Below are 17160 nucleotides of genomic sequence, written 5' to 3' on the forward strand. Positions count from 1 at the left end.
TACTGGCAGAGATGTGCAATCTGACCACTGGGAGAACTCGGTTGTTTTAATCTGTTGATCAGGAGATTGTGTTCTCCTGTGTCGCTTTGATGTTTCCCAAGTCCCTGAAGCAAAGTTGACTGCTATGGAGGACTATCTCTGCAGTGAGAAAAGTTATAGCCTTGTTAATTTTTGAAATATCTTGACTGTAGAGATGCTCTGGTTAAAAGTCGTGAAGAGATCTGTGTGTTTTGGGACTGGTGTGTCAGCTTCCCTGGGCTTCTGACCCAGCTGGCAACATCCTGGCTGTGTGTCTCCGACCCCCTGGGCAGCCAGGCTCCACAGCTCCGTGGCCTGTGACGTGCACAGGGCTTCAACTTGCCTGTCCGTCTCACGGCTTAAAACCTGAATGCGTTTTCTTATAATTGCAGATTTAATTTTTTTTCCCCTTAAAAATAAGTAATACCAAAGGTCATTTTTCAATATCTAGTTAAATATTGGTGTGTAGTAGAAGGGGGATTAGTAGATCGAGAGAGGTTCTCCTCCCCCTCTACTCTGCCCTGGAATATTGTGTCCAGTTCTGGGCCCTTCAGTTCAAGAAGGACAGGGAACTGCTGGAGAGAGTCCAGCACAGGGCAACAAAGGTGATGAAGGGAGTGGAGCATCTCCCTTATGAGGAAAGGCTGAGGGAGCTGGGGCTCTTTAGCTTGGAAGAGACTGAGGGGTGACCTCATTAATATTTATAAATGTGTAAAGGGTGAGTGTCACAAGGATGGAGCCAGGCTCTTCTCGGTGACAACCAATGGTAGGACAAGGGGCAATGGGTGCAAACTGGAACACAGGAGGTTCCACTTAAATTTGAGAAGAAATTTCTTCTCAGTGAGGGTAACAGAGCACTGGAACAGGCTGCCCAGGGGGGTTGTGGAGTCTCCTTCTCTGGAGACATTCAAAACCCACCTGGATGCCTTCCTGTGTAACCTCATCTATATGTTCCTGCTCTGGTGGGGGGATTGGACTAGTTGATCTTTCAAGGTCCCTTCCAATCCCTAATATTCTGTGATTCTGTGAAAATGGAATGTATAGATAGCCTGGAAGGGGGCTTGTTTCTTAGGTGTACTGGCTTTGGAGTTTAGGGTTTTTTACACTTAATTGCATGTGTAGTGTGGCACACTCAACTATGACTGACCAAGGTTTTGTTCTGCAGTGTAAGAAAGCCTGATGTGTTTTTGACACTTGGAAAAATCCATCAATGCAGTTTTTCCTATATCTTGATGTTTTGGTCTGTGTCCAAATGTTTCTGTGGCTTTTTCATTAAATGTGCGATTCAAGAGATTGGGATTATTTGTAATTTTTAGTCATTTTACAAAAAATGTTTTTATTTTGATTCAGAAGTCTTCACGTCAGACTTAATATTGCATGCCACTTGTTGAAATTTGAAAGTACACTGCAGATCTACCATCAACATCCACTTCACTGAAAAACAAATAATCCCAAAACTGCCATACAGCTCCTTTTTTTAATTATTATTACATTAATCATTGTGTGGAGCAGAGTGCATTCCTGTTGTCAGTGTACATTGATGTACAGTTTTATTCATAATCAGTTTTGTCCTTGGATGTAAGCAGGAACTAACAATTTTTATGCTTATTAGGGGAAATTACTCTAGATTCTGTCAGTGAACAAAATAACGATGTGCTCCTTGCTTGAGAAAACTGAGCATTGTTTTTTTTCCTTCAACTTAGTAAGTTTCTGTACCCTGTATGTAGTACCTCTGTTCTTTACGCTTTCCACACATTACTGAGAATTACCGCTATTATGCCTCCTGGTTCATGTTTCTGGAAAGCCATGCTAGCGCTAGTTGGAGAGGCATTGATCTATTTGCGATGAGCAGACAGAGATGTTAAGGTCAAATACAGTTCAAGAGTGAATCATAGGCCTTGATGTTATGCATCTCCACAAAGAAGATGACTTACATTGTCACTGAAAATAAAGGAAGGTAATTTATAGGCTTCTGATACTAAAAGTCCTTTTTAAGCTCATGCACTTTTGTCCTGGAATCTAAGTTACACAGGGGGTAAAAATCTCTTGAGCTTTAGAGGTTTTGTACAGTATATTAACTTTTAAAATAAAATTTGTATTCCAAATGTGTGTGTTGTGAGTAAAACCGCCTCTGAGAAGTACTGGTTGCAAGGAATCACGCTAAGTTGATGTATGCAGAATTTAGGAAGAACGACAATGATCTTTCCAGTGTTTCTGTATTTGTGTCTTTCTTCAGATTTTCTTTATTCTCATTTCTGCTGGGGATAATCTGCATGCTTCTTTTGGCTTTCCTGATCTGAATTTCAGATGTGGCCACATGCTGCTTGGTGCTTTTGAAGCAGTATATGGCTAGCACAGGTCAGCCCATTTCTGCCTTCATCCAAATAGTTCTGAAGTCTAGTATTCCCTTGATGGGTAAATCTTGTATGTAAATTGCTTGTTTAAAATAAGAATTAATTTGCCTCTCAGCCTGCCTGATAGAGCTGTGATGTGACAAATGGACCAAAGGCTGGTATTGTTCAAGTGATGCATCTGTGCGAGTTTGCCCTCAGTCAGCAGAGTGGTCAATTCTCCCCGAGTGCTTTTTTTACTCCTCACTTTTATGTACAATATATGGCCTCATGCCTTATCTATTTCACACTATTCCAAGCCTGCCATGAACACAGACCTGTTATTTTCCTGTCAATCGTGTCCTTCATGCTTTTGGCTGAAGTCAGAGCGGCTGAATGAAGAGCATGACCCTATGAGATGCAGTAATAACTTGCCGTTTGTGAAATGGGGATGTATTATAGTACAGAGAAGGGGTCAAAAGTGACCACTCAGTGTTGGATGCTTTAATGTGATACTAGCCCAGGGACTTTTTCAGGGCATGTAATGTTTCAGAGGCGAAAAGCAGAAGTTTAGCAGTTGTGAGGAGGAGGGGGCAAAACTCTTTCCTGAGTAAGACTTTAGAAATAAGACAGGCACAAAAAAAGGAAAGACACAATGAGCGGGAAAGGGTGAAATGTCAGGTTCGAGTAAAATGCCTGTTTTTCACTGCCGGCCTGTGGCAGAGGCAGGTCTGGGAGCCGATTGCCGGGCTAGCGTTCAGCTCTTTAAATAGAAGAGCCTTCGCTCCCCATGTCTTCCTTGCAATCCCCTCCCACATTCACAGCATAGTTTCAAACTTCTGCAATGAGTGAAGTGCGCATCTGACAGACAACAGCCTTCTTCACATACCCAGTCTTGATTCTTCCCTGGAGGGAGGCTGTCATGTTCACTGGATGTGGCAGATGTTCTACGGAGTAAACTGTATCAGGAACTTCATAACTATAACATAGTGCATATACTCAAAGGTCGATACCTTTTTAAGATGGAAGGGACAGCTGAAAACAACCCAAAAAATCTTTGGTTTTGAATCCTTAGAATTGTAACCCTTAAATTACTTAATAATTCCTTCAGTGTAGCGAGGGCTTCTGTCTGCAACTTTTCTGAACTTTAGTAAAAAACAAACAAATTGAAAGAAACAAACCCTATACGGTATTATCTGAGCTGTGATGGTTTTGAACAACAGAGTTGAAATAATCAGGTCTGCCCCACAAGTGTTGGAGCTTCCAAAGGCTGGACGTAAGCTGTAATTCTCCCTGTGGATCACAACTGGAAAGAGATGTAGCATGTCACTGAATTAAAGTATTTGATGGCAGCACAGCAGTAAAGAAGCTGACCCTATCAGAGCATATTATTGCCTTAATGTCCCAGGTCTCCTGTCTCCAGCTGCCAAGGTTAAGGCTTTCATTAATATGTGTCACTGGATATAAGCTTGATGGTTGCCCTGAATGCTGGGACTGCTGCTGTGTGATACCAAGTCCACATCTGAGAGCTTTTGGTTTTTCAGACGGATCTTTGGATACAGAAGTAATACCTTGTGTTCTTCAATATTTTTTTTCTAGGTCAGCCGAGCCTCTCAATGTCCTGTATAACTAACGGGAGTACGGGAAGCAGGAAAACAAGCCACAGTTCCTCTGTTTCTGTTGCCAGAAAAGAAACTCTTTCATCTGCTGCAAAAAGGTACTGACTTGTTATTAATTTTTTTTTTTTTTGAGGTGGGGAAGGGAGGGAGTATGGCTGTGGGGAGCACAAAAAGGACAGAGCAAGAGTTTGATTTTTGCCTCTGCATGACACTCAGCAGAGATTCCTGAAGTCTAGTAAGGCACAAATAAACTTTGGAGATGTACTGTGTTGTTGTGCTGCTTCTTACAGCAGGGTTCTAAAAGGATTCATCAATAAAGAGTATTTCTATAATGTATAGTTTCTCAAATGCATTCTCACTGGGGGACAGAATGAGCAAATGTATTTCCAATACAAATGGAAAATTTTTTCCTTCTGGTATTCATCTGCTTCTTTATTTTTTCCCAAGGAAATTTAAGGACAAAACTGGCTTCATTGTGTGGAGTGTAAATAGGAGGCAATAGCAAAATAGCTGTGAAACAATAGTGAATTGTGTAAGATAAAAGTTTACATTTTTGTGTAGAAAATCTTAACCCAAAATATGGCTACTTAGTCTTTATGAAGAATGTCTATCAGATCTCAAATGTGTAGAAACAGCACTGCTTGAGTATATGTAAGTTAAATGAGCTAAGCACCAAACAATAGCTTTTTTCCCCCATGTAATGTTTTCAGCTGCATACAGTAAACAAAGCATCTGTATAACTACTTTATTCTGTGAATCTGTTAGATACTGATTGCATGGCTGCTTTAATCAGTAGGTTTTGCACCTATTCCTATTTGTTGGGAAAAACAGGCTGCCAGGTATAGCCACAGGGCAGAGAATAATGTGTAACAGTGGTAAATTATGTGAACAAATTCTTGGCCTCCGTAGAGTTCTCTGGCAACTCCAGTGGCTGGTTTATCTTCTAGTGTGGATGTAAATAGCTGTGCTATACAACAAGACGGAGAAATGACATGCTTAAGGGAATTGCTGTATGCAAATATAGACTGTACGAGAACAAACCAGAAGAAACTTTAATGCCCTTTGGAATTTGGAAAGCAAGGGTTGTGCCCTGCTTTTCATTCTTCTCCATTGTGTAGCATTGCATATCTTTTTATTGAATCCTTATGTTTGCTTTTTAGCAATAAATCAGATAGTGATCACTCTGTGTCTCATATCTGCTAGTGTGACAGGCACCAGGACAAAAGGCATGCCTGCAGGAAGGTATTTCTTAGTTAGCACTCTTCCATTAATCTTAACCTTGTGGCTCTTGGCACTTTGATGAGAGCCAGTCCAGTTCCTGTGATGTTTGGCTTGCATTTGCCCTGAATCGCCTTCTTGATTCATTGACTGCTCAACACTTGACTACAGAAGAAGAGCAGAGTGGAGTGGCTGGCATCCCTTTCATCTAAGTTAAGGTCTTTAAAAGGAGACCTGGATAGGTCAGCCTTGAATATGCTGAGGGTGGCTCTCCCTGGACCCTCCAATAACCGTCCAGGCGAGGGTTTGGTTCTTCCAACACCTCTGAAGATACGGGACTCCCCTTAGTAAAATTACCAGCTCAAGAAATGTGAAAGAAAATGTCCAGTATCAGGCTTTGCAGTTGGGGTTTTTTAACAACAGCAAAACTATCCAGCACCAAATAAGTCAATGTCAGTAGAAGTCCCATTTCCTTAAAGTTAGGCTAAATGTGTCTGTTTCTAACATTCTGTGAGTATGACAAGGAGGGAGGCCGAAGGAGAATATCAGCTGGTAATGGGATAGTTCACCCCAAATTGTCAAGGCTTTTCTTCAGGCTGGAGGTTGAACTGGTGCAGCAGGTGGACATGGTCACCTGTTGATGCAAAATTACACTTCAGTTAGCAAACAGCCTCCATAGCCTGTCTATAGCTTTTCATGTTCTAAGTACCTGTAGCTGTACATCTAGTCACAAATAACAGGAAGTCTACTTGTGTACAAACTGTTATTGTTGTTCAAGTTCAGTGTCTGTATTTTGTGCAGTCTTAATATTGTACATTTCCGGGGCTCTGGCCCCTGTAGACTTGCCATTTCTAAGAATTCCTTCTGTTTTGTTTCCTGGACTGTTTAATCCTTGTTTTACCAACTTGAATACTGAGATCATGGAGATGGTTTGATGGCTCAGTAGCTACACAGCAGTAGCACGTCTCATTTCAACAAAGGTATGCTAAAATATCAGCTGTCACTGAAACCAGAGCCCAGGAAGGTACCAGGAACAACAGATAGATGATGTCCCTTAGACAGAGATGAAGTCATGTACATGTGAAAATTTCAGCACTGTAATCTGGAACTGGCTTGTGAGAGGTGTCGAAACACTGTAGAATAAAAAAATGTACTGCATACCTTGTATTATTACTAAAATTGGAAACAGGTTTGTACTTCGTACTTCAGATGTCTGTCACATAGACTTGCTGGATCGTTTTCCTTAGGACTTAACATTCTTCTGAAAACAGCTTCTGGTAAGAACAGCCTTCATGTTTCAAAATGACCACCCTCTGCAGTAGCTGCTAATGTGTTGGGGATGAAACATTGTGCCAAGGGAAATTAGAGAATCTGCAAAATTAGGACAGATAGTAATAGCTCTCCACTACTCATATGTAGACTGAAGAAATGCCTCATTGAGTTGGGATTTGGAAAGAAGTTTTGGATGCATTAAAGGACTGCTTCCCAGAACAACCGGTCTTTAGAAACCCACATGAAAAGGTGCTGGTTCTGATCTAGTTTCAAATGTTGCAAAAGTCCTAGTTGAAGAGGTATTATTGGGAGAACCACTCTGTAACAGCCAGTTATAATACAATTAAGCTGAAGATTTTAGCAGAAGTGAGCAAAACAAATAAATTCAGCACAAATATATTCAATACCAAGACTGGCACATACCTACATAATTTAGTTTCAAATTAAAATGGCAGTCAATAAAAGAAGCGCACTTACAGCCTGGTGGTGGATAGAAGCACTGTGCTGGAACACAAGGCATACCCTGTCCTGCAACACAGAAACCCGAGTGGTCCTGTGATTCTTGTGGCCCAACAGAGAAGTTAAGGAGTGAACCTAATGGCAAAGGTGTGAAAGACTCCACAGCTGACAAGTTTGGTGAAGATACTGAAGAGGTTCCTACACTGAATCTGTGGAAATTCTAGGAAATGGATAAGATGAACACAAAAAATACGAGACCAAGTTTGTGGGTTAGATGATACGATGCTGTCAGCAACTGGCATTCACCCGAGCCTGCTGGAGGAGCCCAGAGGTGACTTGCAGCATTGCTGGTGTCATTGTAAACAGGATGTTCCAAAAAGTGTGGTGAAAGGGACTGCAGGTAATGACCCCACTGTTAAGCTGCTGTTGAAGACAGAACATGATGCCAGGTGAGCCACTGTTCTTACCAAGTAGGACCAAGCTGGAGTTACAGAAGTAATTTCATTTGTGTATTCTCTCTTGTTCTGCTTCCCTCATCTCTTTTACTATGAGACTGTATTTTTGAAATCCTCAAGTAGGGGTAAAGGGAAAATTGGAAACATGTCTTCCAGAAAGAATTTAAAAAAAAAAAAAAAAAAAAAGTCTCTCCTCATAGATGGACTTCATTCTGAGAAATCCTGAGTTTATGGGAGAATGAATGCAAAGGTCAATGAGTGTACCTGTCAGAGGACGAATAGAGAAGCTCTTGGTTCTTTCAGTGACAAGAGGTTCCAAGAGTTCATTTCACCATACTGCATTTCTTGCCACAGACTATGAAAAAACTAAGATTTCGTAGTATGTGTTTGCATCCACCAATGCAAGCTAAGTCTTCTGATTAAAAAATAATATTTTTTTTAAATGGTTCTAGTTAATTAAGGACTTCTGGATATAAATTATTAAGCAAAACTCCAAGGTTCTTCAAGCTTTGTTCTTTATGATCACATACATACACTCAAGAAACGTGAAAGCTCTTTCTGTTTTGTTTTCATCTGTTTTTCAGAAAAGAAAATGTATCTTTGATTGTTTGTATTGACATTTTTAACTAGTTTACAGAAGAAATCTTGAGTGATCCTTATAAATATTTCAGTGGCAGCTTACATACTTTTAACTGAAATAACAAATGAAAAAAAAAAGAGGGTCCTAGGAATGTTATATTAAAATTGAGAGCCCATTTGTCTTACTGTTTTTTGTTTTGTGGGCGAAGGTAAATGGCAACACAAGTAATTAAGATTACACAAAGGTTCAAGGTGGGGAATTGGTGTAAGGGAATAGAAATCTGGATTCTCTTCTTTGGAAAGATCCTATTTGTTTTTTTACTTGCAGGTTTCTTTGAACCTAAGAGAAAAATGTTTCTTTTCCCTTTCTAGCCAGTGTTTGGATCTTGCTTTGTTTGTTCACTGAGAAATTTCTATTGCAAGATTTATTTTTTTTTAATATTAAAAAAGAAATAGACCATGCACTACAGAATAATCTTCTCTTTTAGGTTCTACTATTGTTTATGTGATTCAGTATATCGCAAAGCATGCTGTTTTGTAAAGACCCTTTAAATTAATCTTCTTGTTTACTTAGTGGACCTTTGGTTAGGTTCTTAGTGAATTTAAAGTTGTTAATGACATGTATTTAAAGCTGTTTCAAATGTTAGCCTAATAAATACAGCACTATGAAAATAAGGATGTATTCTTAGCTGTCATTTACTGAAGGCTTTAAAGAAGTGGCAAGACAAACTGATGTCAGTCAACTAAAGATCAAAGCAGTGTTGAGTTTCCAGGGGTGGTTTCCTTTGAACTCTCGTGCAGCCAGAGAGAGCCAAGGGACCAGCAACAACATTTCACTCTCTTGGTGGGAGTGCAAATATAAGAGGTACCACACATGTCCAGAAATACAGAGAGAGTGGTATAGTTTCATGGCAGGCTTCAGCTAATCCGAGGTGATTTTTTGAGGGACAGCTGACTTGTGATGCATCAACTTGTGTCAGCCGTGGATACTGTAGAAGCACCCACGAATGAAGGACATATTCAAATCAAAGATGTATTAATTTTAAAATCAGAGTAAACTTAGTAAACTATGCAGCAAAAATAAGTAAATAATCCTCCATGTCTCTCTCACCTGTTTTTATTTTTGGAGCTTGTGAACAGATCTTTTAGGAAACTGCTAACCTGTAGAGAGTGAGTAAACAGTAAGTGTTCTTTCTGTGGTTATATGTAGTAAGTTGTTACATGCTTCTCCCATCTTTTCACAGAGGGCATTTTCTCCCACCTTTTTAATTTATTTGCTTGTTCTCTTTTTTTTTTTTTTTTTTTTCCTCCCTATGTTGTACTTTATTTTACAGCAGTACAGAAAAAAAGAAGGAAAAACCTCCAGGACAGAAAGAAAAAAAAGAGGAATCTCATTCTAATGATCAAAGTCCACAAACTCAAGCATCACCTTCTCCCCAGCCTTCCTCACAGACTCTCCAAACACACAGGCAAACTCAAGAAAGCAAGAGTTCTGCTCCAGCTAAAAGGTTTTCACAGTACCACAGTACAGAATTAGAAACTGATTGTAATGATACTGAGCTCATATTTGACAACAAGTCATGTGAAATAGTTCCAGTCTCATGATCAAGTTAATAAGTGTTTTGTATTTTTTGTGCTAGAGCATTTGACAGGCATTGTAACAAAGCACATAAGTGAAAATGCAATTTTTCTTTGAGTAAATTTTTAAGATTACAAAGTTTTCTTTTGTTTTTTTTTTTTTTTTGTTCTCTGTGATTGAAATCCTAATGTGATGGATTACCTCTAATCAGTCATTATTCTAAAATATTTAATGACGACTTTGATCCTTCTCAAAATACACTTCATAGGTTTTGTGTGGCGTAGCTGAATTGTGGAGTGTATTTTGCACAGGACCATTGACTATATCTTGTAACAGTATTTGTTAAACACTAGTATCATTGCAAGTCTTCCTTCAGGAGTATTTCTTCACAAATTATTCTTTAAAATGACTGCAATGACTGCAGTTTGTTTTTTTTTTTTTTCCCCAGCCCTTCCCCTTTTCAATTCCTGCTACGCTGCGGGGTGTTTCACTTTTATTCTGATTCTTTACATCAGTGAAGTTCTGGTTTTACTCCCCAATCATAGAACTGCTTGACTTGAGTAAAATTTATTTAGGATTACATTTAAGTTCCCACTCATTTTAGTAGGAATTAGACACGGAAAAAATGGTACTCCTGGGTTGTTTTTTAATGGCTTTTTAAAGTTAAGGAAATGAATTTTAAGATTTGGGCGATTTTTCTTTTCTTTTTTTTTTTTTTTTTTTTAATGAGTTTCAAAATGATGTGGATCACACCGTGTGGTTTCTTTTTTCCTTTTTTGGTTCATTGGCACCTTAATGTTTTAGAAGGTGTGAAATTTTCTTTTACTGTTTGGCATTTAGGAGACTGAAACAAACTCTTAAAAAAATGAAATTTATTATTCTGAAATGTACTATAGTTCACAAGATTATGTTGTCTTGCATTGCTCAAATTCACAGCTCTAATAAATATTTAAACTTTCACTTGACTGGTGCATGTTATAACACTCCATAAAGGCTCTGTCTCCATGTCTTGCACAAACTCTTAAGTTTGTCTGAAGCTGAACTTGTGGCCTATTGTTCTGCCTGGTATCTCACTGTAAAGATGTTTGTCTGAAGTCTTGCTTACTAATCTTTTGCAGTGTGGGGAAAACAATAAACACCTTTTTTTAGTCTCCTAATGATTTAACTTGATTTGATTAACGTGTTTGTCTCAGGACTTTTCATTCTCTTGAGGTGCTGGGAAAGCAGCTTGTCATTTCTAAGGTTGCAGTTCAGGACTTATTCCTGCAAAAAGCATTTCTGACGGGATGAAGTGTGATACTGTTAGCAGGACATACGCAGCCTCTAAATCAGCTGATTGAAGAATAATTTGAGCTAGGTCACTTCTGAACATGTTTTCCATGATTAAGGTGTATGTGAAATTAATGAACTAGTGACTGCAAAACTTGCAGGTTCTTGTTAGTGCAAATTGGCTACAATAAGATTGCTGAAAAATTGTATCAGAATTCATGGATTTAATCATCTGTAGTATTGAGCCAAAAACCAGTTTACCTTACTCATGCAAGAAGCTTGCAGACATTTATTTCAAAAAGATTGAAGGCAGTAACGTGGTTTAGAATGTGCTATCTGCAGAACAGCTGTATGAAACTGTAATCTGATAGAACTGTTCTGCCTCAGAAATCAGCGTGCTAAAGCTGGGGAACAGTTAATCAAGGGGAAAAAAATTCTTCTTTGTTACCTTCTTAAGTTATTTTTAAAAAATAATTTATTCTTTAAGGCTGATATACTGTAGCCTCCTTTTTTCCACTTTTGTAATTATTAGCAATATAGTAATGAAGTATAGAGTTATTTTGTTCAAGGCTTTATGTAAGAGCATTTGGAAATGGAAAGGAATGGATAAAACTTTTGGCAACTGTCTTGCTCAATTGTTTTCATTCATCCAGTTAGAACTTTTTGACTAATCTTTTTTTCCTGTTTCGTGCTTCAGCTTGAAGGAAGACCTAGCTCTGCTTTTGTCTCCTGCTGCTTGATCTGTCAGTTGCATACCAGTTCCAGTTATTGTTATCTTATGATCTTGTCATTTTAAAATATGTTTTTGTTTCTTCTAGCATAAAGAAAACTGCTGAAAAACCTCACGGTGCTTGGGAGAGTTCAGATGACAGTCGTAACAAGCTGCTGAGAGTAGCCTCAACATCTAAATTAATATCAAAAGTGGTGAAGAATGCAGACAAGTATGTATCACTTTGGTACATAAAAGCAAGTTAACTTTATTCAAGTCAAAATATTATGAAAATGCATAATTTTCCTGAACTTATTTATTTATATGCTAAGATCATTTGCGTCTTTGTTTTTACCAGGAGTAGTTACTTGCATAACCTGAAAAGGTGCCTGTGAAATCTTAAAATTATTATAAAATGTGAATGGAGGATTTGAGTGTAAATACATTTTAATATTGTCCATTTGGGTTAGCGGAAGTATGCACTGTGAGTTAAGAGTTATGGCTTAGTGCCACTGTTGTGAAGCTTCAGACTAGTTTTTTTCCTAATTAAAACTAAGATTTGAAAATATAAGTGTATTTCCTTGAAGTTAATTTACTGGTTATGACATAGTATGTGTGTTTCTAAAGTAGACTGTAATAGTAAGTATATACTGTTAGCGTTTCAGGTGGGTCTCTCAAATTAGCTGTTTAACAGGTTCTTCATTGAAGGTTTGAGACAATAGACAGGGATCTTTTCAGTGTCACCTTCAGAAGGTGATGTGCTGTAGCCCATTGGGTATTTTGTACTTTTGAGCAGCAGGTCATCTTAGTTTTTGGTCTCCAGTGGAGGCCTCATTGGGGATTAAGAGCCCAGAGTAGTAAACTTCTCCTACTGTCAGCACAGGGACAAGAGTTTGATTTTTGCTGTAGCTCCACATTGCTGACCCCTGTTGTGACACTTTGTGTCCTCAGTGTTTGCCGATAGGACTTGCCCCTTCATGTTTGCACACTTAGTTTCTGGTTTTGACTTTGTTGAAATTTTGCTGAATTTGTAGAAATTGTTGTGTTGTCTTTTTGACTGAGTCCTCTCCTGTTTGCCAAGATCTCCCCAGCATGCTGGCAGCTTCTTCCAGCTTGATGTTGTCTGCAGATTTCATACATCTGCTTGTTAATCTTCATTCAAATAGCCATTCACTGTTCCAAGGCAGAACCACCTGGAAAACTCCCACTATGACAAATAAAGCTCTTCAGACTTTTCAGAGTAACTTCCAGTCCTTTCATGATCGTGTCTATAGTGCTCTCCTTAGTTTGCATGTAAGACTGTCAAATACATACTTAAGAGTCAAGAGCAGTGCAAGTGCATTCCTTCTTTCCTAGGAATGGGAAGAACAAAAACATCTTAAATTAACCTTGGGTGTGGATACCAGCACGTTTACTAAAAGCTTTATGCTTAGCCTGAAGAGTTCTGCAGAGCTGTGAAGTGCTGTGTATGAGGAATTACGGGTTACATATTTTGCAAGTATTTATTTTCCTTTTATAGTTGGTTTTCAGTGTTGGAATATAGAAGCCCTTTGGCAATTTAGATTATGGCAGGGTACTGCTAGATAATATTTTGGAATGAAAAAACCCTCAGTCTTGATTTCTACATATCAAGTTTCTTTTTCTTGTTTTTTGTTATTCTACTAAAATATTTTTCACAATGTGGTATATACTTCAAATTTACTAGTAATGGAAAGTTAATATTACTTTTATTGACATTATGTATACTGGTTCAGGCATGGTCAAAATAGAGGTATTGTGTTTCATTTTCCCATGATTCCACTTATTTTCTGAAAGACTTTAAATGCTGCTCTTTTACAGTCTCTAATCAGGTATCTAAGAGTGGACATGGAAAGGTTAGGATTAATTATTATGATAATTATAATAAAAGCAGTATTTGCATTCAAGCTCATACATTAATACTAATTTCTTACTTCCATCTTCTATGCACAAAACCAAACAGTTCTTTTAGAAATTGTGCAAAGGCATATTGTTATATTGCATTTATCGTTCCCAAGGAAGAAACTCTGGCCTAATCTGCCTGAAGTTACTGGAGTCTTGTGCAAGGGAATAGAATTCAGACCCTAATGTGGGCCCCAGGACAGAAATATTCTACATATGCTTTGCGCTACCAGCCCAGGAGATGAACTTTGTTTAGTAAGCTCAGTCTTTAAGCCAGCACTGAGCTGTAAATCAGCCTGATAAAGCCGTAAGAAGTAAGAGGGTTCCCACGGCAGCCCATCATTCAGTGTTTTGCGGGCACGACCGGGAATCCAATTTTAATTTTTCATTTGACAGTGTGGAAAAGGGTGATTCTGCCAACAGCCAGAGATGACTTTCCTCATGCTTATGCTTGACCCTTTGTCACTGTTGCAAAAATTTGACCTCCATCCAGCTAAAAATACTGGATGCCACTCATACCTTCCTGCTGAATTTCAAATGAATTCAAGGGTTTTTTCTTTTATGCAATACGTTCTCCCGTCAAGGAGTGTTATTCTGGTAAGAAGTAGCACTGATGCTGGAAATTAGTATTTCTTCCATTTTTAGAAAAAAGGATTGAGGTTTTTTGTGAGTAATCATTCCTGGTTTTGCTGCGCTCCTTTGAAGACTTTGTGTTCTACATCCAGTAATGCTGCATAGATCCAGTTTAAATGGAACTGCAACTTGATTACATTTAAACCATGTATCCAACAGGGTTAATTCCTAGAAAAATTTGCTGTGTTTGTGTGCTGACAGCTTATTTTGACAGGTGTTAAATGCTTTGCAGGCAGGCCTGAGGGTGTTTGTTAGCTTAAAACATTTGGTTATTAGAGATTTGCTCTCTCAAAATGGAATATTCCATGCGCGAGGAATATACCCTCCATAATTTAACTTTAAAAGCTTTTTATATTTTGTTGTTATCACAATAATTCTTAGGAACCCTTGCCATAGGGCCAGAGACTTTAAGTTATTTGAAAGATACAGTGAACTACATAAATTACTGTATGGGTAAAAGTGCACTACAATGACCAAGACTAGTTCTTTAGCATCCTATGCTGTACTTACACAATACACAGAATCTGATGAGATTGCCAAATTCAATAATGTGTAAGAACTAGATGGCATTGGTTGAGAAGCCTTGCACATATTATTAACGATATTATTTTGGATTTTTCCCCAGGCACAAAGATGTCATCATCAGCCAAGGTAAATAAAAACATTTATTTTTAAATATTGGATGAAGTTTAAAAGATTTGCCTTTGACTGAGTACTATTTCTTGTAAATAAATACATTGGGATGTATGCTTATGAAACAGAGATATAGAGCTAAAGTAGCATTAATAATTACTCCAAGAGTTCATCTGGCCAAATGTCACTCAAGACCTGTATAAGGATCTTTGAAATTATGGAGGAATGCCTCATCAGATTGGATCTTTAGGAAGGACAGAAAACTTTGGTGGGTGGTGAGAGGATTCATTTGACTTTTGTGAAACAAAAAACCTTTAAAAATTATTTTCTCTGAGTGTATGTGCATAAATAGAGGTTATGAAAACAAAAATCTGAAGTTTTGACCTGTGTGCCAGTCTTCATCCAAGCAGGTGTGAGTGAGACTTTAGAAATAGTTTTAAGATATTTTATTTCTGTCCCATAACCAGCAAAAATGTCAACTCGTGAAAAAAACAGCCAAGGTAAGAATTAAGCTATGCCCTTTGGTTGCTTTCTACTTTATTGCTCTCACAAATCTTTTATTTGGCTTTTCACCGTCAAAGAGCATCAGTGCATAATCTCTTAAAAACTTCAAGCATTTAAATAAATATTTCAACTTCCTTATTATGGGAATAAATATGCACATGCATGTTGCAGTCTACGGGCAGATTGTTTGGGGTTAGTCTAATATAAATTACTACATGCATAATTTCGTCAGAGAGGAATGTGTGTTCAAATAAGGTTCTAGAAGTCTTACATTGTTGCCTAAGATATCTGAATATTAAGAACTGCCAACTAAAAGATTTGTTTTATCTCAGCTTTCTGTCTTGCCAATATTACAACATACACGCTGAGTAGACAGGAACAGAGACTGAAGGTTTTAATATAGTTTGCTGAAATGAAAAATGAGTCTGTTATAAAGCGTATGTCTTTGCACCGATGACTCTTGCATTCTGTGGCTACCTGCTGCTGCTGGCTTGTTCGGACAGGAGAAGGAGCCATCTATCTGAATGTGGTGGGATGTGACAGCAAAAGAAATCCACTTCTTGTGTCCCAAAACTACTCTGCTTTGATGTCCTGCAAACTGTACTGAAGCATGCAGTTTCAAAAATAAAGCATGTAACCCAAGTGCATGCTGTACTCAGATATATCTATGTACAGAGGTTCTGTCTCATGCTTTTTTTGCTGCTAATTAACAAATCTGTAGTCTCCAAGATCTGCGCTGTAAGCAAGATTACATTGTACACAGTTTGATTACTTTTGATCTTCTCTGGATTTTCTTTCAAAAAGAAAAAAAAAACCCACACTGTAATTATATTAATTGTGTAATGAAAACAAAATCAACTTGAATCTAATTGCTTTATCTTTTTCTAATTCATGAAGAAATTACAGATTTAAAAATATTCTAAACTGATTCTTACCAAAAGCATCCTTCAAAGACAGTAGGAATGAAAGAGGGTGCATAAGCATCAGGAACAAAGAAGAAATGTTTTTATGCCAGGTTGCTTGACACCAACTATGGAACGGTACATATGTGCAGCAATGGTTACTATAAAAAGAAACCAATCAATAGTGTCCAGACCAGCTGCAATTCAGTTTTTCAAGAGTTAAATAAGACTATTATATTAAAAATACTCTTTCTACAAAACACAACATTTCACAATACCAAGTTGCGTACAGCTAAAATACCTTCAATACTAATTCTTTCCCTACAATGCGCTTCTGCAATTCTATGTGATCTGTCAAGAATGGACCATGTCTCCTGGCTTGGTAGCTCTAAGTTGGGTGGCCTCTGTGTACCCCGCTGTCTGTTGTGCTACTCTGCACTGATGTGCGCTTTCACTGAATGATGGATGGGTGCCTTTCATGTGTGTCATGTCATACACTGTTCTGAGCCCAGCTGGAATGAAAGAGAAATATGTTACATGACAGTGGCACCGCATATATGGAAGATGTAGACAAAGTTTTGTCATAGAAAATGCATTTACTAAGATTTTAAACAAGTATAGTGGCAAACTATCATTCTGCCTTTAATATGGATGAAGTTGCAATTAGCAGGATTCAGCCTTCAGAGACTGTTTTATATATGGATCAATGAGTGTATTTTATGACAACTTTTAGAGTGTGTGTGTAAGGCTTTGTTAGGTTTTGTGTTGTTTACTGCCACAGAAGTAGCCACCTGTTAGTTACTGTAGGTGCAGAGGGTCCCCCATCCTTTCCAGTATAAGCTGAGCAGCACCCGGCCAGTTCCCTCTAGTGCAACGTCCTGTTCAGGACAGGTGAGTTTAGCCTTTTTTCTGCTGGATAGTTGCCACGTAAATAAACCAATTTCCAGTTGACGCCTTGACCCAGCTGGTTGGAAAGTTCAAGAGTCACACAGACAATTAACCTGGTTTCTCTGGAGGTAAATCCCGTGTGGCTGGACACAGTTGTCTTGGGCAGGTGGGAT

At 38.3% G+C, this 17160-nt stretch overlaps 1 protein-coding gene across 5 annotated transcripts in view; it reads left to right on the forward strand.

Moving 5' to 3' along the window:
* Positions 1-17160, forward strand: part of EML4 (EMAP like 4) — a 161174-nt gene that overhangs the window by 97490 nt on the left and 46524 nt on the right. For 3 of the 5 annotated variants that reach the window (XM_082048790.1, XM_082048791.1, XM_082048787.1), the window contains exons 3-7: positions 3948-4065; positions 9285-9458; positions 11617-11739; positions 14686-14711; positions 15161-15193. In XM_082048790.1, coding sequence (XP_081904916.1) covers positions 3948-4065; positions 9285-9458; positions 11617-11739; positions 14686-14711; positions 15161-15193 — 474 coding nt within the window. The remainder of the gene's footprint in view (positions 1-3947; positions 4066-9284; positions 9459-11616; positions 11740-14685; positions 14712-15160; positions 15194-17160) is intronic. The other 2 variants (XM_082048788.1, XM_082048789.1) reach the window with 2 other exon arrangements.

This window comes from Streptopelia decaocto (assembly GCF_964273445.1).
Source record: "Streptopelia decaocto genome assembly, chromosome: 3".
Classification (NCBI taxonomy): Eukaryota; Metazoa; Chordata; class Aves; order Columbiformes; family Columbidae; genus Streptopelia; species Streptopelia decaocto.